Consider the following 21940-nt stretch of genomic DNA (forward strand, 5'->3'; position numbering starts at 1 on the left):
AAGTCTGGACATGATACATGTGCCTGGCAAATTTCGTACATGTAGGTGAAACGTAGCGCGACGGGTATTTATTTGAAATTTTGTAGCGGGCGCTATTGAGCCATTTTGCCACACCCACGTGCAAGACCCATAAAATATTAAATTTTTCAGCACTTGTGAGGCATGTGCCAAGTTTCGCAACTATCCGAGCACCTTTAGCCCCTTAAAAATGCGATTCATTGGAGGGAAATATAATAATAATAATAATTCCTTGCATTTCAATAGGGCTTCGCACCGGTCGGTGCTCGGGCCCTAATAATAATAATTCCTTGCATTTCAATAGGGCTTCGCACCGGTCGGTGCTCGGGCCCTAACAATCTTATTTTAAAAACTCTTAACCAATACTACAACCATTGTAGAGAGACATGCATTTAGTTTTCATCAATAACCTAGCAGCAGGTTACTGTACATTCTGGTGTCTATTGAGATAAGATAACAGTGCATTTTGGTAGTCAAGGCAAGATGATGTAAAAGCATGTATTATTCTCTGGTTGAGCCAGCAATAATCTGGTTGGCGTAGTTTTGGTATCCTGAACACAGAACAGAAGGTGTCAGACAAGAGACAAAGAAAAGATCTAATATGTTACTGTGTAGGAATTTAAAGGAGCATTATTTTTCTCTATTTATATACTTACACGATCAAATATGTTTAATGAAGACATTGTTAAAATTTGATTTTGAGTAGTCAAATTTAAAGTCCCAAAAAATCTGCCTTTTTCCTTAGTTCCAGACTAACTCCAGTAAACACATCACAACTGGACTTGATTGTGTGATTTGGCTCCCCTCACTAAAGAACTACTGAAATCCTTCCTATTAGGCCAGTTTGCAGCATTTGAACTGGAAAATCTCCACTCAATCATGAACATGAAAATCATGGGACCTTTAACCATGATTTACTGTATATGGTGTTAGTTCCCTTTCTTTGTCCCTTTCCTGGTTCCTTCTGTTTCCAGTGTTATTTAGGAAAAAACTGTGAAAATTGGGGGAGAGAAACTATGCAGAAAGTAAACTAGGTCAGGTGGTGTTTTGTTCCGGGCCCACTCTGTTTTTGTGTTCGAAGGTGTGAAATGTAGGAGAGAATGAACAAGACAGCCAGAAATAGAAAGGGGAAACAATAATTTACTTGTAAAGCACTTCTCAGAACAAAGTTACAATGTGCTATGTGGAAACTAACAAATCAACCATTTCAAGTTAATACATTCCAAAGAGTAATAATGACACATTAGATGCATAGACTACAAGAAGGCTTTGACCAAACTCTGGCTGTTTAAACTCAACGTTAAGGTGTCAAAGAAAGTGAGATGAAGTAACGTGTCCATCATTTCACTGCCTGTTTACATCTCTGAACTTCTGATATCTTACGCAATCACGTTGTGGACAGATGTATTTCCACTCAATATTAGGTATTAACATGGTATGATACTTATATCAACTTCTTTCACACAAGGCAATATATCAAACACAAAAATAAAAACAAGTACAATACAACAAATATAGCTGCAAGCAGCAATGCCGTGGTTCAGGCCCATAACAACTAGGCTACCACTGAGAATAGATGTTTTACAATAATGTTGGCTTATCTAGCTAAGAATAAATTACATGGTTGGAAAACTATGTCTACAAATGTTCAACCCTACAAATCAAATTTCCCTTATAAGTTTGTTTTGGACTCGGTGATAAAAAAAACAAAAACCATATAGTGAGCAAAGACTAATAAGGGAACTCACCACTCGTGTCGCACAGACAAAAAAAGAGAAAAACAGACAAGACTATGCATTGCACATTTCCAAATAAGACTGTAGTTTATGGCAGTTACCTACAATTGCCATAAAATGCAATGTGGCCAGTAATTTAGCCAAGCTCATCAAATGTCAAATAAACAAGCGTGATAGCTTAGTTGCAAAACTAAACATCTGTAGCTTTATCTTTGTACATATGTAAGCAAAATGTCAGTTAGACGAAACAGTCACAGCCAAGAACATAATACAAAAGATTGCTACGGTAAGACAGTAAGGTAATATTGGCATTTTAAGCCAGTGACGGACTGGGGTAAAAAAAAAAAAGACAGCCCTACACATTTCATTATTACATTAATACCTTAATTATTTGAATCTATAATTATTATTTTATCACTGCTGATATTATTATTTTGATTGTATAATTATACGATTTTATTTGGTCAGTCCCCCGGATTAATTTTACACATACATTCCTACCTGCAACTGTTGTGTTGGGGACGTTTTGGAGGATCACACAGATTTTGTGTGGTACATGTGACAAATGCCAACTTGTATTACCTGCTACTGATATTGCAGTTTGGCCAGGTATTAAAATAAAATTAAAGAACCACTGTACCCGATTATTACTCACAGCCCTGAGTGACTGGAGTCATTAATATCGCACCTAAAACTTGGGGTTACAAAAGTATTATCAGATATAGCCTATCTTTTAGAATCTTTAAAATGAAGTTGGGATTTGATATATAGGGTGATATGTTTTAATTCAAAATATAATAAAAAACATCACTTTTACTATCAGTTGTTGACTCAGTTGTTGGTTTCCTTGTTCTGTGCCCATTAAACATCACATCTCGGCAACTTGGGGATCATAGAAAATCCTGAGGGGCTCATAGAAAATCCTGAGGGGCTCATAGAAAATCCTGTCATATTTACCCCCTTGTTTATATTGTTCATGTGCACTCAACTTGTAATTCTGATAAGCATAGTGTTTTATTGTTAGGTCGACTTGGTCGCAAATTTAAGCAGAACACAATCAGTCCACAATGTCACTGTCAGCTCAGTATATAAAAGGTAGAATGTATGAACAAAGTAAATATACAAATAAGGTTGGCGGGGGGAGAAAGATGGAAGTGATGCACTTATGATCTCACCACACTTGCACACCTGTATGGAGCCGGCTGGCCGGTGTTGCTTGACTCATCGCTGGCCCACAGGTCGACCGGCCCACAATAAGTCAACGTCAGTTAGCTGGCTGCCATCAACACAACAAAGCACAACGCAAAGACCTTTGGCTGTCACTATCAGCTTGATGAACTGGCTGCAGAGAAGACAGACTGAGATACTTTAATTTTGTAATAAGGAAAATGTTTCGTTGCACTTGTTTGGCTCACATAAAGAGTTGTAAAACCTGCTAATGTATATTTGGAAAAATTAAGGTAAATAACTGAATGCACTTACATTATACTGCTTTTCGAGAAACGACAGCAAATCAGAACAAACAGAAAAAGAGAATTTTCTGCCCACCTGAGCAAATTATGGGAGGGACTTCCGTTGTAACCAATCACCCCCATTCGACTTCAAAATGGCGTCCTCCAAATATCCACAATTTCCGGTTTTCACACAGTATTTATTTTATCTATTTATTTATTTATTTTTTCTGCTGCAATAACCCAACAATAGAGTAAGAACAGTTAACATGAGTGAAAATTCCCAGTGACTACTAAACATAACCATTACCATGCTGATTGACATAAGATGGGAACACAGTCAGCATTAGCAACAACATCAGGCTAACTAGCCTGCCAACAGAATAAGCCATGACAAAGTCTATAGACACAAAATAATTGTTAGGTATATCAACAAGATGTAAGCATGAGTCCGATTACAATGTTAACATTGCTCACATTCATAGATGCACACAGGATCTGACAAATTGGAAAGGGGAAAGGAGAGGGACACTCAGTATGAAGAGTATACCAGGCTACTCAGGAGTGAACTGAAATCAATTAAAAGTGGTCCTGTGTCACGAGGGCACGCTGGGAAATTGAGTCTCTAGGGAACAACAAGAATATTTAAGAGTCTCTAAGGAATAAAGAAAATATCAAGAGTCTCTAAGGAAGTTTAAGGAGTTTTTAACACCCTTTATTTGTGCAGCAAATATGCTCCCTACAAAAGTCCCTGTTAATCTGAAGGGGAGCCGCTGGCATTTTCTGGCAGGTCAACCAGTTTACTCACTGGTCCTATTCAGAGTCCAAAAAAGGTCTTAAAAAGTCTTAAATTTGACTTTCTGAAACTTGCAGATACCCTGTCAATACTTATATCTATCTATGTTTTAATTAATCAGATGATCTCTTTCCTCCCTCCTGTCCAGATTGTGTTGTGTTTGGAGTTGACTGCGACAGTGTGGCTTGCTAAGCAGCAGGTGTTGTGCAGTCTGACCCAGCCGCTGAGGGATGTGTTGAACTATGGCTTGTTCCAGCCGGCCGTCCAGGGCCGAGAGAGCGGCTTCCTGGATGAAGAGCAGCTACTTAGGCATTTCCCTATACCCAAGTGTCAGGGGGTGCCTACACTAGAGGTACTGTAATGTAGCACTGTTGTGTATGAAATGCATTTTCTGACATTTTACAAAACATTAGCAATGGATTGACATGGTCCCAAGGTTATGAAACATAAAATGTTCTACACTTTTCAATTACAGAAGATTGAACTGAAAACACAGGTGCAGAACACTGACAACATATTGTGCATTATATTGTTATATAGCCCCTCCTGGATTTCTACAGTCTCATTGCTTGATGATAACCCATGGCTGTCATGGAATATTCACACTTGTCTTATTATCAATACATTTAGAGTAATGTTACTGTAGAAGCATTGATTTCTGTAGCCTGAACAATGGTTATTTTGAACAACTAGGTAAGTAACATTACCATCCAATCCTTTGTTGCCACCTACTTCTGTCTTTCTTTGCAATAATGCTTCCAGTGTCAAACGTGTGCATTTAAAATTGATACTGTGGAGAGGGTTATGGTGGCATGCTAACAGGTGATACTATTTATTGCTCCGCTACATCTTTTATAAATCCTGATATAACACGCACATTTACCAAGAAATAAGTCATAAAATGTTTGGTTAGGAGCTGTGATGTCGACAGCACCAGGAAAATCAACCAGAAATAGAGGGAAAATGCAGCAATCTAAGTTAACTAATTTCTTATCGAAAATGAACAACCCAACTGACATGGAAGCAAGAAATGACGGTGAGAGCGAATTCTGGGGGTGCGAAAGCGGAGACAATATTGGCTGCAATTAACATAATGAAGTCAGATTTCTCCTCAAAATTCAACTGGATTTTGGCAGCAATAGAGAGAGTCTGGAAAGATATAGTGCTCTGAGCAAGTAACACAGGCAGAGGTGCTGATCTTGGTGACTGAGGATGATGTCACCTCGTTGCAAGGTTAAGTGCAAGCCCTTGAAGCTAAGAACAAGAATTTGGAGGATGAAATTATGGACCTGGAGACGTGATCCAGAAGAGCCTATCTAAGATTGGTAAACCTACCAGAAAACGCAGAGGGAGGGGATGCATGTTCATTCCTTGAAAATTGGATTGGATTGAGGTTTTACGCTGACCTCGCTACAGGAGCACACAAGCACCATAAGCCAGGGGTTCTCAAACTTTTTCAGGCCGGGGACCCCTTAGAAGGGAGACATTTTTACAAGGATCCCCTCTTGAGCATAACACTGAAAAAACATAATAAGTTACACATCATAGTAATTACGCCTTCTCTTCAAAACATCTACCATAGAACCTTTGTTCTGCATCACATTTTGGCCTTTTCTTGCTATTTACAATCACAGTAGCTTACATTGTAAATTAATGAGATGTGTGGGCCTGTCTCTCACTACACAGTTTCTCAATTCTTGGAGTGATGGATGACAGGCAGGCTCTAAGATCATTCTCCACATGCAAATGTGCCCTGTGTTTAGTCTTCATTGCAGTCAGAGTGGAGAATGACGACTCACAAAGGTAAGTGGTAGGAAAGGGGTGCAGTATTCTCATGACCTCTGCAGTGAGTTCAGGATACTCCTGTGAGAGGGTGGGCCAAAAGTCTGCATGAGATACCTGCTGGAATCTGACCTTCAATGTCCTGTCACAGGATAACTCCAAAAGCTGCTCTTCTGCCTGACCAGTAAGGCCAATTGTAGTTGTTGAAGCTGGGGCAAAAGGATCACGCGCCCAGTCCCAGGCATCTGTGTTGACATCAGAGAAATATGAGCTGAAATGCTGGCTCAGTTCAGTGAGGTGTAGTAAGCAAGATCCTACTTCAGAGACTCAAACGAGACGGGGACATGGGGCTCCCTGATATCAGCCACTATTACTGGGCTGCTAACATTCGTTGTCTTGCCTTTTGGAACCACTTCTACCTTCAGCCCAACAGCCCAGAATGGACATCTCTGGAGCTAAAATCATGCCAGGATATTTCGCTTCCAGCACTCCTCGGTTCACCGCTTAGCCAATCTCTGACTACATCAATAGACAACCCGGTTGTGTGCCATACCCTGAGAGTGTGGGCCCAGTTCAGGAGGACCTTTGGCTACAGAGACTTCTCCCTTTTGAGCCCTGTTGCTTCCAACCATCTTTTCACCCCATCTTGACACGACTCAACTTTTCAGGACTGGCACAGGAAAGGCATCAGATGGTTTAAAGACATGTTCAAAGATAACTGTTTTATCTCTTTCAACCAACTGTCAGAGAAATACGACTTACCCAAAACACATTCTTCTTTCGATATTTACAGGTCAGACACTATGTGCGCTCTGTCCTACCGTGCTTTCCTGAAGAACCTGATACTAACCCTGTTGACACATTTCTTTCGTTCGACCCACTATCTAAAGGTGCATTGTCAACGTTGTACAGAAAACTTTCCATGCTGACATGTCCACCTCTGGACAGGATTAAAACAGCTTGGGAACATGATTTGGCGCATACACTATCTGCTGACCAATGGGATTCCATCTTCACATCAATACACAAATCCTCACTCTGTGCAAGACACTGCCTACTGCAATTTAAGGTAGTTCATAGGGCCCACATGCCCAAGGTTAAATTGTCTAGCATATACCCTGATATCACCCCCACTTGCGACAAATGCAAAAACATTGATGCTACCCTTATCCACATGTACTGGCTGTGCCCTCAATTACAAAACGTCTGGAAAGACGTCTTTCATACCCTATCCAACATCTTAAAGTGGAATCTAGACCCGGACCCTCTGGTAGCTCTGTTTGGCATTACTGATGAAGACGATCTTCATCTGACATTTGCAGAGTGCCGCATGGTTGCCTTTGCCTCACTCTTGGCTAGATGTGCAGTCTTGCTCAAATGGAAAGATGCACACTTAGTCAGTGGCTTCGAGACATAATGTCCTGCCTTAAATTGGAGATGATACGCTTCTCAATCAGTGGCTCTGGGGAGAAATTCTATAAGACCTGGGGACCCTTTTTGACATACTTTCATAATACCCAAACGACATAGTGTGACATGCATTCTAGCCCTGCCCTTGACACGAAAATAACACCTGACTTCATGGAAATAGCTACATCTTTAGTTTTATTTCTTTATTTCTATATACTGTGCCTCGTACCTATTCTAGGTAATCAAGGGGGTGGAGGCGTGGGAGGGTAGGGACGTCTTACTTTATTACTGTCACTATTGTCACTGTTTTTATTTTTATATGATACTACATTGGTGTATATTTTATAACAATGTGGAATATGCCTGCCAAACCCTGGGAACTTTTGTTGAAAATCTCAATAAAAAGATTTTGAAAAGAAAGATTAGGCTTGAGAAGCGAACAACGCGTTTCGCCAGTTGCTTCCTCAGGTTCGCTCATTGATTGCACAATCACAGGTGTTTAAGAAGACTCAAATTACATGATTTGGATCCTCGTCACATGATCATACCGTCACTCATTTTAAATATTTTAACCATATAATATTTTTAACCATATAATATATGCAAAAATAGAAGAAAATAGAAAAAACAAAACATTTAGATATAGGTGTAGGCTACACTAGAATACTATTAATCAAAAGCATGAAAGAGTAGCTCCACATTAGTCTAGTGTTTTGAAACTGTTGTCTGAATTGTCATTGCCGGAATATTCATTCCTAGTGTCCTTCGACGTGGAAAGCCTTTACACAAACATTTCACACGAGGGGGGTATAGAGGCTATGGATCACTATCTGGAGTCACATGGAGAGGAGTTTCCTGTGGAATTGATTATGTCTCTGACTAAGTTTGTTTTAAAATCTGATTATTTCATGTTTGATGGAAAGTACTATCTGCAAACTCAGGGCACTAGTATGGGATCTCCATTTGCCCCCAACTATGCAAATCTGTTTATGGGCTTATGGGAAGAGAGACACATTTTCAATAATAATCCCTTTATCCATAATATTTTGTTTTTTAAGAGGTACATTGATGACATTCTGATGGGATTCGCGGGCTCTGAGAGTGAACTTCTAGCTTTTTGTGATTGGATTAATGAGACCTATCCTACATTAATGTTCACTATGGAATATAGCCGTGATTAGATACACTTTCTAGACCTTTTGATTCCTGTCAATGAAAAGAGGGAATTAATTAAGTTCTTCCAAGACTTAGGGCTACGTTACACAAACTGAAAAAGCCCTGGTGAGAGAGCTTCACTCTGACCTAACGTTACCTTTTTGGTCTTTCGTCTGTTTCCTAGCTGTTGTAGCTTCTCTCCCCAGTGCCAATATTTAAAAAATTATTAGAATGAGAGGTCTTCCCAGATGGTTCAACAGTGAGAAGCCTGTGAGACTCCGTAACCGGGTGTCATTGCAGAATACAACTGTGACTTTTCACAAGGCTCCGACTAATCGCTGGATGTCAACTTCTCTGTTAAATCCCTCCGTGTAGTCCGGCTGTGTAGTGAACTTTCTCCTCAGAGGATTACCATCCAAAAGTGTGGGGAGAAAAAACGGAATTACTGCTTCTGAAGCCAACTGCTGTGCCAGCCACGTCTCTACAAAGAACGGAAGCATGTGAAATAATTTACGTGTAGTGTTAGAGTGAGCAGACATTTGAAAGTCTGATAAGTAAGCGGTTAGTGTTATAAGTCACTTTCAGCAGAGGTTTTCAGTTTGTGTGTAGAAGTGTAAATATTAAGTTGGGGAGATTCACATGACCGCGTCAGGTCTGGGTGCATGCATGTGCAACCGTTTTTTTCTGTAGTGAAGATTTGTGCTAAATAATGGTGTAAATATCGATATTTTCTACTCACTATCTATTCATCACCCTCTCAGCTCTTACTGGTAAATACATTATTGCAGGGGATTTCAATTGTGCACTGGATCCAGCTAAGGATAGGTCTTCAGGTACAGATCAGTCACATGTTAGAAGCAGGAAAGTTATACATCAATGATGTATAACTATACATGAATGATGTATTGGGATAAATATTCTACACATAGGGGCTTTAATGTAAAAGATGTATAATTTCTCTGTCCACTGTACTCAGTGCTAGAAATGGACAGATTTTACTGGAGGGACCCTACTCGGAGATCCCCTGTATTATCATCCAGAAAACCAATATGAGCAATAATGCATGCACCTGTGTTAACCTACTAGATTAGCCAGCTGCTTTTTCCTCACTCTAATTCTGCCAAGGTGATACAATTAAAAATAAATCATATGATTTCTGCTTGTATAATATTATGTTTAGAACACAGGGTCTGTTTTCACAGATATCAAAGTAGGATATCTATTATTACAGACTCCTTGGTGATCCCCATTTTTTTTTTCACAGTCCTACCCTACTTCTTTAAGAGGCTTTATGAATATTGCCCTTTTTTACTTTCATACCACAACAGACACTGTGAATTTTACAAGTAGACAGATAAATGAAGCTCAGCCTCTGTTTCTGAAAAGTCACTATTTCTCTGAATACTTTTTGTGCAGTGAATCTGCCAGTTCAATGATACTTTTTCTCATTAAATCACTAGCAATTTTTGTTCTATCCACTGATGTGCATGGGTACACGCATGCACACACACACACACACACACACACACACACACACACACACACCTATTAAACTATTATCTATCTATCTGCTCACTTCAGAATGGAAATACAAGGCTATCCAGTTATTGACTTATGCAAGTTATGAGAAAGAGACAGGTGATGTGTGATATTACATTGGAGAGGGAGATTTAGACTTGCATTTCCATACATTTCCAAGTTGTGTGTTGGTCGGTGCGTCAGGCTGAGGGTAGCCGCTGCCTGGTGACTGCCAGCAGTGAAGTTGGGTTATGTTGCCTTGGAAACCAGTCAAACATATGACGCTCTCTCTTGGTTTCTTAAATTTGGGTTATATTCAGCGGACAAAACATTGTGCTCCGAGGTTTCACCCGAACTCGGGTTCTAGATAGATCAAACAGTTGTGAAGGCATCAACTCCATTTGAGATGACTGTTTTGATCCATTGTTTCATGTTTTTAGCAAATGAAAAATAATTCTATGCAACAGTTTAAAGATCTTGGAGATAAAGATTATTGTGATTTACCTTGATTTTCGCCATTGAGAAAATTCTTTCTGATTTTTGATGGAACCTCTGAGCTGGATAGCGAAACGTTTCAATCATCTGGTCTTCACCGGAAAACTCTGTGGATTGAGTTCAATGCTGCTGGTCTGCTGTCTGTACATCTCCAAATGACAAACATGACATGATGTGCACATAAGGCGCATTAGAGATCGATTTAGATCCATTTCGATCCATTTCTATACAGACCAACTTTTGATTTTGTGCCTCTGCCTATGGGAAACACTGCATCTCACAGTCAAAAACGCCCTCTAGAGGCCATCTGACGAAGCGCATCATATCACTAAGTGTTAACTGACTGACTGACTGAGTGACTGACTGACTGCCTGCCTGACCTGAATTTGCCTTATGATGCCCTCGGCTGCGCCGTGGGAAAAACACTGTGACCTAGAAGTTTATCAGCATTACATAGTCAATTTAAGGCAATAAGCCACTAACTAGTAGGTTATTAGTTAGTGTAGGGTAATTAACTAGTGACTAGTAGGTTATCAGTCAATGCAAGGTAACTAACTATTGACTAGTAGGTTAGTAGTTGATGTAACGTAATAAACTATGGTAGACTAGAAGTCAGTGTAATATGTACTACATGTGTTAAGATTTTTGGGTTTATCCGTATCTACAGGGATACTAGTGAACTGTGGGATACAGTGAGACATGATAGGAGACATTATCTGGAATACTGAGTACATTATCTGCTTGCTGGTAGAGGCCACAGTCATACTGTATTTATTAATCTGTGTGTGTGTGTGTGTGTGTGTGTATTTGCGGCAGTAATTAAGCTCTGCCATGCTGTGAGAAAACTACCTAAGGAAACAAGCCAGAGGAAGAAAAAGAGTAATGCACAGGGAAAGGGGTATGGCTATAGAGAGAAAAGAATGGAAAAAATAGAGAGAAACACAGAGACAAGATACCAAAATGAGAGAGGTAGAGAGGTAGAGAGAGAAGAGAGAGAGAGAGAGAGAGAGAGAGAGAGAGAGAGAGAGAGAGAGATCACAGAAGAGCCATGAGGGACTTTCCCTCTCTGCTGGCTCATCAAAATACACACACACACACACACACACACACACACACACACACACACAGACACACACACACACACAGTGCACACACAAAGCAGCAGTATCCCTTTGATGGCTGATGAAACACAAGGATATACTGTGGAACCAGCAGCTTTATAGCTTTATTTTATGCTAATTCATCTGTGATGGATGCATATACACTGTACTGTACCTATAGGATACTATTTGTATACTTTCTATTTGTTGTATAAGTAGTATTGTATTTAGTAATAGTGAAATATAGTGTTAATAATGCACTATCACAATATTACAATTTAATATTGTAGTATGGGAAAGCCATAAAGTCATTTAGTATCTCTTAGGAGTGGATGATATATATCACAATCTTTTCAGGCAGTATCATGGTCCACGATTTCCACGTGTTGTTCATATCTGCTGTTTTTTCTGGTAATGTTGCATGAAAGATCTTGAGTACAAGGAAGCCGTGAAAATGCCTGTTTGCATTGTAAAATGCATGTATCACACTGAAGTATTTTGACACTTTTTTTATTTGGAACACTCACCTACACTTACCAGTCTTACTCACGTTTGGTCTTCAGGTGGTAAAATACATTGCTGGTGCTGGTGGCAGTCATGCTACAAAGCTTGCAAATGATAGTTTTCTGTTTTCATAACCATGTCCACAGGATGGAGGGTGCCCCTCGTTTTATAAAATTTTTTCTTTATCTTTCTTTTTGTTTGGTTGGAGATTAAAATGTGCTGTTGGGCCAGGCCATGTGGTCAAACAAAGGAAAGGCCTACATGTAAGATTGAAAGCCTAAAACACCGGCCTAACAAGGGAATCAGAAACCTGAACTCTAGCCCACCCGCTGGGCTGGGACCTTAAACAAAGGAAAGCAGCGCCAAAATTCCAACAGGCCCTGAAGTTCACACCTAGGTGCGAACTGGCTGAAACCCAACCTCTGGTCTCTCATTGGACGAGACTCGGGAGAACCCCGGGATGTCCCCATGACGTCACCAAGAGTATAAATTCCAGAGATACCTTTCCTCATCGCCCCTTCTTGCGACCTCGTTGCTAACAAGGTGGTACCTGAAACGTTCGAACTGTTCTTTTGTTTAGCCGAGGCGCAGTCTTCAACTCGCGGGACGAGACCAGACTGTTTAGTGTTAGCCATAACACTGTTGGATCCAGAAGGATTAGATTAGCCGTCCGGCATTCTAACTCCTTACACGCACTGCCGTGGGTAGCAGACCTGCAGAAGTGGACTGGAAGAGAATACAGCTAAGGACACTCCTTCCCTCCAAGAAGACAACGTAAGGATACGTTTCTTCAACCAAGTCGACTCCTGGCTGACATCTTCGCTGCCTACGAGGAAAGCCAGCTGGCCGTTGTTCCGTGCACGGAGAGATAACGGTCCCGCAGATATCCTGGGAAAACCCCTCGGATCGATGAGACGGACTCAACCACACACCAATCACTCGAGAGTGATTCCCAAGTAAGAGGCTTTGGTTCTGGGCAGAGACTAGAATAGGTGTGTTAAATAAGCTTACTGATCAGAAGCTGTATTTGTGCGTATTGGGAAGCACATCGGACCGCCGCGTCCATATTATGCTGTATGAATAACACCTCAATCATTATGCTTGCTGCTTAATTTGATTGTGTTAATGTGAAGCTGATTTGTGTTCAATTGCATGCCGCTGAGCTTGCATCCATGTTAGTAGCCACCGTATAAAGCCAATATACTGCCTTTTACCAGTTCAAAGACCAGTAACCCGGCGTACTATTTCCAAGTCGTACCCCGAGTTCCTGTGTGGTAAAAGGCTATTGTTGTGTCTCTAGACGGCGAGTAGAACCTCTAGGTTTACCCTGAGTGTTTCCCCCTTTCTCTCTCTCTCTCTCTCTCTCTCTCTCTCCCTTACTAACCCACACACACACACACACACACCCACATCTCACTACACATTCATTGCTACCTAAGAATTAGATGGTGTTGGTTTAGCTGCCTAACTCCAACTCCATCTTGGTTCCAAAACCCGCTTTGTTCAAACTGCGCGGTCACAGCCGCCATCTTGAAATCTCGCGAGACGTCCCACTCACGTGGTCACGTCCGCCATCTTGCTCTCTCTCTCACACAGACACACACACATACACACACACACACACACACACGCATCCATACGTGCCATATGCTGTTTGTGCCTTTATGCTTGTTAGTTAGACTGATAGTTATAGTTGTATAATAAGTTGTTGATTAACTGCAGTGTTATTGATTATTGATTGATATTGCTAAAGTTAAATAAAACTCCATTATACTTTTAAAGAGAAGTTGTCTGTGATTCCTTGTGCATATGTGTTGCAATAACTGCTGGTTGTGAGGGCCTGTGTACGAATTCACCCTTCACTGTTCACTCATAAATGTACAGTGGTCCTTAAACACTGTCATTTGGGGGTGAACAGCCATTCTGAGACTGTATTGAAGGTTCGGTTATTGGTCCCTGATTCCAGGGTGGTGCCCCGTTAATATTGACTCCCGTCAATAAATTTCTGAATATTAATAATTTCACTATTATTAATTATTAATTGCTAATAACCAAACCTGCCCCTATCAAAGCCCAACAGTGCGCTTGTTTTACTTTCACTTTGTGTATCTGCTTACATAAACAAACGCACACCCCTAATGTAGCACTAATTCTCCAAATGGGACTAACAAAAGAAGAGTTGAAGAAGAGTCTGTGCCTCCATTCTTGTCTGACTGTTATTGCTTTTGCTACATTTTGCAAGTGCTTCTAAAATAGCGTCAAGTAAAATCAGTACCTTGCTCACTGACCTGGATTTCAAACTCCATCGTATGTCTATTGTTCGCTCAAGCTCCAGACACGGGCGACTTGGATGGAGCTCCCTCTGTATTTCCATGAACCTGCCGTGTCTGCTGCTCCCTGTCATGAAGCTATGTAAAGAATTGAGTGTCGAAAAATGTGCTAACGTGCCTATAGACTTTTGATGCTGCTGCCAGTCAGTGGTGGAAAAAGTACTCAAATCCTTTACTTAAGTAAAACTAGTAATACCATAATGGAAAATTCTTCATTAAAAGTAAAAGTTCTGCATTCAAAAATTTACTACACTAAAAGTAGTAGCAGTAAAATGTCAAAAGTAAAAGTGCTCATTGTGAAGAACGGTCCCTTTCAGAGTGTTAAATTATTGACTCTAACAATGCATGCGGAGTGTTAAATTATAAACTCTAACAATGCATCATATTATGAGTTAATATTTATCATATCATATTTATGAGTTTATCGTATGTTTTGCATGTAAAACCTTATTCTGCAAAGTAACTAGTAACTACAGCTGTCAGATAAATGTAGTGGAGTAAAAGGTACAATATTTCGCTCTGAAATGTAGTAGAGTAAAAGTATAAAGTCTCACAAAATGGAAATACTCAAGTAAGGTGCCAATACCTCAAAATTGTACTTAAGTACAGTACTTGAGTAAATGTACTTAGTTGCTTTCCACCTCTGCTGCCAGTACACGATCTAGGCGATGGGAATTACAGAGCACGTGTACCGCATAGGGGAAAAGTCTGTTTTAAAATTACGTGCACAGCCTCCTTACTCCCCGACATAATTGAGGCCCTGTCAAAACCAAAACCAACACATGGCGAGGGGTCCGGTTGCAATGGCTCAATCACTTCCAGTATCTTCTTTGAGATGCCAACTGCACACATGTCCTCGGTCGCCACAAATCCAATTGCCCTTTCCTTAATTGTTCCCCAGTTAACATATCTAATACGGAATGCAAAAAGCTCCTGCTTTGACTTGTCCTTATACTAGGGGTGTAACGATATATCGTGGAACGAAATTTTGCGAAAATCGAAATACACTCGTTACGTTACGTAACATTATCATCGTTATTTTGAAAGAGACAGAGGTAAGTGTTGTGAGACATTCTCAAATTTTCTATCCTGTCTGTTTCCTCAACATTGCGGTTGTTCCTACCAGTTCTGCGGTCTCTGCCCGGCCCAAGTGTTGCAGTTGAAAGTATCAAGTCCATGCGGTGGAAAAAGAGAACATGACGCCGCTGTCAGTGGCGGTTTATTAAGATCTTATGGATAAATTGACGCCTCTGGTTACTGGTGTTACTGGTGTGTAAACTGAAAACACAGGCAATGGTAGCCGCCATATTGGTCTGAAGTAAACAGTGGTTACAGACATTATTTACAACCATGGCGAGGCCGGAGTGGAGTGACTCCTGTTACCCTTACACAGTGGTCATTTTACTCCACTCTGCTTCAGTGTGAACCAGACATATGCAAATTCACTCTCATTCATAAATTCGGTTGTCACTACCAAATTCTGGCAGTGTGTACGTAGCTAACTGTCAAAGGTGAAAAAAAATAAAACATGTCCTCCTAGCTTAGAAAATCAGTGTCTGAACATATTTGTTGTTTTAATTTAAGTTTAAGTTTTGTGGCCTGCCTAGCCAACTAAGGTGTTTGGAGAATGTTAGATCAACCATGTTCAGACATTTGCACTTAATTGTAAAGAGGACATCCTTGTTTAGGCATTTTATTTTAGTTTACAATTTGTTTCATTTAGACAAACATCTGCTGTTAAAAGCTGATTTATTCAAAGGGTCCAGACAACATCAACCCCAGGGTGCTCAAGACATGCACTGGCAGCTGGCAGGAGTGTTTCAGCACCTCTTCAATCTCACTCTGAGTTTGAAGAAGGTGCCCCAGCTGTGGAAGACCTCCTGCATTGTCCCGGTGCCCAAGAAAGGACGTCCCAGCACTCATCTACCTGCTCCACAGGGCTTACTCGAACCTGGAGAGGCCAGGGGGGGCTGTGAGAATCATGTTCTTTGACTTCTCCAGTCTCCTTCAACACCATCCGGACCCTCCTCCTGTCAGAGAAGCTCTCAGAGATGCAGGTAGACCACAACCTTGTGGCCTGGATCACAGACTACCTCACCGGCAGGCTGCAGTACATTCGGCTGCAAGGCACCCTGTCAGACGTGGTGGTTGGCAACACCGGCGCACCTCAAGGAACCGCACTGTCACCATTTCTTTTCACCCTCTACACCTCGGACTTCCGCTTCAACTCCAGAAAGTGCCATCTACAGAAGTTCTCTGATGACTCCTCCATTAATAACTGAACTCGGACCATTATTACTATTATTAGTAGTAGTATTGTTATTATTCGTATTATTTGCATTCCTTTGCATTTTTGCACTGTCTCAATCACTGTGATCGATACATATTCACATCTCAGTCAGCAGCAGCACAGCGTCTCCTCCTCTCCTCTGGCGCCGTGCGCACGCAGGCAGGTTGATAACCATGGATCCCATGCGTAATTCTGAACAGATTTCTGTCATTCAAATTTCTCTGTAATCCGTAAAGTCTGATTGTTAATTCCTTGTGTCTATTATGTTTTTATCACCATAAAAACACCATCATTCAAAGGTTACAATTTGAAATGTAAGTGTCGGGTTTTCGCTGCCTACGGCACAACTCGGAATTAGTTTACTTATAAACAGCCAACTTACTAAGAAAATTTCGGTTTTAAACCGGGCTCAGGCCCATAAATGCAGCCAATGGGATGGGCCCGTGCCGGGCTCAGACAGAACGTGCACGGGCTCGGGTAGGGTCGGGCTTGTTTTTTTGGGCCCGATCTAAGGTCTGGTCGAGACCCTAACAGCGGAGAGGCAACTGAAAAGTCTCATTTCTCTCCCTCTTAAGAACATTCACTTTGGCTATACAAAAACAAAGACTGAAACGGATATATATCTTCGGAGGGTGTCTCCATTTACTTAACTCGACTCAACAACACAGGCAAGTGGCAACAGTCTGAGTCTTGTGCTTCGGTTATCTCACTAAATCATGTTGCGCTACCTAGAACGCACATGGTTTTGTTTACATAATGATCAAGTAAATAGTGAGGTAGAAAAAAAGAAAATGTGGATACTTCGGTATGGCCGATCGGTATCGGCAGATATGGCTCATAGACGATCTGCGATCGGTGGCAAAAAACGTTATCGGGGCATCCCTAAAAAGGTTTTTCTTACATCACACATCCTGATGATGCCAGATGGATCTTCGGAAATGTAGTGTGGCAGGCCAAGCAGGGCAGCTGTTCTCCTGTTCTGGCTCAAGTCCTACATGACCAGATGAAGCAATATGGTGAGTAGGTAGAGCAAAGAGGCAAATTTAATAGTAAGTAACTGCACAATGCAATACATGCATAGTGAATGCAATACATTCAGGGATGGACTGGCCATCGGACTACCGGGAGAATTCCCGGTGGGCCACTCTATCTACTCTATAAACAGAGTGAGAGGGTGTCATAGGGCCGGAACGCACTGGAATGGCAATCCGGGAGTGAATCTGACGACGGAACGCGCGTTCCGGTTCTGAAAAAATAAATACGGAGCAGTACCGGTTGTTATACAAGTTTTGGTGGCTTAAACAACTGGTTTGGTTAGTTTTTACACCAAGTTTGCCGGCTGGGCAGTGTTTGGACCTTCGGGCCAATCACAGTGCTTAAAAACGCAAACTCCACCCAACCGGGAAGCTGGGCCACGTTAAACAAACTCACATCAAATGACAGGCACAGTTAAATCTGAGCCACGGAGCTGACAGGTTGTGTTGTGAAATCACCAGCAAGGATGGTTGGTGTCAGGCTGATTGCGGTGGGCTGGTCTGGACTAACGTCCCAGTCCATCCCTGAATGTGCTACTCCTTTCACCTTCTGCAGTTCCCACTGTCACATCACCTCACCTGAAGTGACTGCTTGCTACAGTCATCGAGCTTGCTTTATTTGGTGGTATGTGGGGCCTTGTCTGTGGTGCTGAAGTTGCATTAGATGTCTGTAATGATTTTTTCTTTTTCTTTTTTGTTTTATGATTTTTTTAGTCATGCTCTGTAATGGTTTGGCATTTAGTCTTCATTCAGGCCTTTGAAAATGTATGTTGGAAACTGATTTTTAACATGTCTTTGATGTGAGTTGCATTCAAATTTGATACAGTATAGCTCTGTGTAAAGCCTAAAATGGCATTTGTAGTCAATCTATGGTGTAAAGTAATTTGTTGGTTAGTACATTGTCTTATATTTGTCTGTAGTATGTGTGTTGAGCCTGTATAGTTTAAGTTAATGTAAATTTATGATCTTTATTGCCATAGTAAATTTAACTTTTTTGGGTGTAAAGTGGAAGGAGGGGGGCACTTCAAGTGAGGTCACCCTAGGGCACCACACTGTGTTAATCCGGGCCTGTTGTCACAGAGAGTAAAAGATGGGGACGTTGTTTATTTACTTTCCAGCATTGCGTCTCACCAACTAGGTAACAACGTAGTGTGAAATCAACACTCAACAGACTCAATCCACCACCGCACCGTCGTCTGCTGAGCTGCAGAAAGTTGCTCTGATGCTTAACTGTTAATGTTACCTTTCAATCTGCTACGTTACTGACTGTACTGACAAACTATAGCTGGCTATGTGATAAGCATGAGTGACATGGCGGTACCGAACAATTCCAGTCGTTGCATTTACAAAAGTTAAAATAACGGTTTTCCACCGTTGAAAGTTTCCCCTGAACGTGTATAGCAGAATACGGTGTCGAGCCGCGTCAAGCTGCACAGAGCAGATCGAGCTGGGCAGGAAGTCAGACACAGAAACAGCATAGAGCATCCGGTCAATTTTCAAAATAAAACACCCTGTGCAGACTCCCGATCGTATATCACATCACATCACAGAAGAAATGCAAGTGTTCTCCTCCTGCTAACAGGCACTGTATGTGAAATATAGATACGAAATAATTATGAGGATGAATGTATTTTTAACAACTAAAACACAGCCACAAATCTTTGATCCATGTTGTTCATAACTGGACTTAACTGTATTAACTTTGTCTGTAGGCTACAGCACAACAAAGTAGGAAATATTCTTTATTTTCTCAGTGTTCATTTCTAGAATTGGTTGACAATGTATAATAATGTTAAATATTCTTTAATAAAGTTATTTGTTTAAGAAAGGAGCCTTCTGAGTACCTTTGCATAGTCATATCGGTGCAAAATCGGTGCACAGTCCAGATAGAAAAGGTCTATTTTCATTCCAGCTCAAAAATTCACTATATCGGCCGCCATATCGGTAATCGGTGAATTTTTCCCTTCTAAAATCGGTATCGGTATCGGTCTCAAAAATCCCATATCGGTCAGGCTCTATATGTAACATTATCATTGTTAATTTGAAAGAGACAGCATTTAACTGTTGTGAGACTGTCTCAAATTTTCTATCCAGCCTGTTTCCTCAACATTGCGGTTGCTCCTCCCAGTTCTGCGGTTTTGGGCCCAAATGTTGCGGTCACTTAAAAGTATCATGTTCATGGGGTGGAAAAAGAGAAAACAACGGTGCTGTCATTGGTGGTTTATTAAGATATTATGGATAAAGCAATTCACGTAACTGGTGTTACTGGTGTCAAGTAAACCGAAAACACAGGTGACGGTAGCCGCCATAATGGTCTGAAGTAATCGTTACTATGGTTACAGACATTATTTACAGCCATCGCGAGATTGGAGGAGTGGAGTGACTCCTGTTACCCGTACACACACAGTCTAGCCAATTTACTCCAGTGTGTACCAGAGAGCGCATTCACTCTCATTCATAAATTGGGTTCACTACCAAATTCTGGCAGTGTGTACGTAGCCATTGTGTGATTGGCTGATGCGCAAAGGCGTAGTTGATAATGCTAGATGCCGTTTCGTGGGCACATTAACATCGATATCATCGCATACGGTGTCAAATTGCCCACCCCTACCACCCACTCACACAAACAAAGCTATAGTATAGAATTTTTACAGGGTGCCACTACAAATTCAAAAGTTGGAGAGAGAGAGCTGCTGTTTACAGTTTTAGTAGCCTACAGCCTTCAAAATGTGTGAATTCAAGCCTTTACAAGTTTTATGTTTGCAAACGTGAAGCTTTTCAAGGGGCTATATTAACTTTAAATTCAACATAAATATAACCACACAGCACATACCTTAACGTAACAAGAATGTCCTGGGAGTGACTAGCAGTTGTCCCTCAACAAGGTATGAGGCCAGTGGGATATGATCATTCAGGTCCTCAGGTGTGATAACAAGGGTTTCCACAGGGGTTTTCCTGAAGAGCTGGTAATATCTCAGATGTTCCAAGAAGCATGCAATAAAGCATTCAATAATGAATGATATGTGGCCATCTGCAATACATATTTCCAGTATTTTCCCAAAGTCTGGCAGTCCACTTGTGCTCCCAACAGAAACAATCATTCCCTTTGAATACTTTATCCCATTTAGATAAGCATTGGGGGTAAGCGATACACAGTCCACATCACTGATCCTTTTCAGAATAGCCTGTCTGATGCCACTATCTAAAATGTCCAGGCACACAGTAGAAATCTTTCCAGTCTCAACTTCTGGTTTGAAAATGCTTGGCATTTCTAGATAATAGAGAAAAGAATTATTTCCCAGGTTTTATCACCCTCCGGAACATGCTGGCCAATAAGGAATGGAAGGAACCGCACAAGAGTCCAATTTTCATGTCCATTACCACCTATAGTTCAATTTTTTCAAAAAGTTGGTGGTATTTTCTGAGGGCGGTTGGTTCTGTCTGAGAATTTAAAAGGAAATGATTGTATTTCACTATTACAGTTTTTTCTGATTGCTTAGGCACTATCTTTGAAACTATAGGCTATTTTTGCAAAACTCTACACACTAACCACAAAACCTTACACCAAACCAGCAAAACATTATACATCTCTTGCAAAAGTAAACAATTCTTGCAAAACTCTTCAAACTCTTTTAAAACATTGTGTTTTTGCGTCAATACAGTACACACAAACCATCATTTGAATAAGCACACGAAGCACCAACTACGCACTGATAGTATAAATGAAAAACACTTGTGGCTTTTGCTGTGTGCAGGGTAAGTGTAAGTGTAAGTTTTGTCATACATGTAGTAAACACACATACACATAGGTATCCAAATGTGTAAAGTATGGATGTGTATTCCGAACATAACACACTATCAATACAAATAAGGGGAAAAAGTTATTTATTTTTTTTCTTACTGTAAAATGTTCTACAGTAACACTCCTCAAACAACAAAAGCGCAGTCAAAGAAAACAAAAGCATTTGTGCTAGAAAAAAAAGAACAGAAAAAAATTAGGCTAAATCTCGCCTTCTTTGTGGGTCTGGCCATAAGACTTCATCCACATCACATGCGATGTTGTCTTGAGCTAGGCAGCGTGGAAAGTATCGCCTAGAGTGCCGTATCCAGGCCTGGCATGACCCCTGATCGATGTCTCCACAAGCCTCCTCCATTGCCTGTAGAAGGGCTATGCGTTGGTGGGGCTGGCGATCATACACCTTCCAACGCCATGCAGAGAAGAATTCTTCAATAGGATTCAAGAACGGAGAGTATGGGGGGAGATTGAGTGCGATGAAAAGTGGGTGACCTGTGAACCAATTGCGGACCAAAGCAGCCCGGT

The 21940-nt window shown here is 41.0% G+C and overlaps 1 protein-coding gene across 1 annotated transcript in view; it reads left to right on the plus strand.

Moving 5' to 3' along the window:
* Positions 1-21940, plus strand: part of shank2b (SH3 and multiple ankyrin repeat domains 2b) — a 287358-nt gene that overhangs the window by 20100 nt on the left and 245318 nt on the right. Inside the window, 1 exon segment of the mRNA XM_078283292.1 lies at positions 4150-4353. Coding sequence (XP_078139418.1) covers positions 4150-4353 — 204 coding nt within the window.

This window comes from Centroberyx gerrardi, chromosome 4, assembly GCF_048128805.1.
Source record: "Centroberyx gerrardi isolate f3 chromosome 4, fCenGer3.hap1.cur.20231027, whole genome shotgun sequence".
NCBI classification, from domain to species: Eukaryota; Metazoa; Chordata; class Actinopteri; order Beryciformes; family Berycidae; genus Centroberyx; species Centroberyx gerrardi.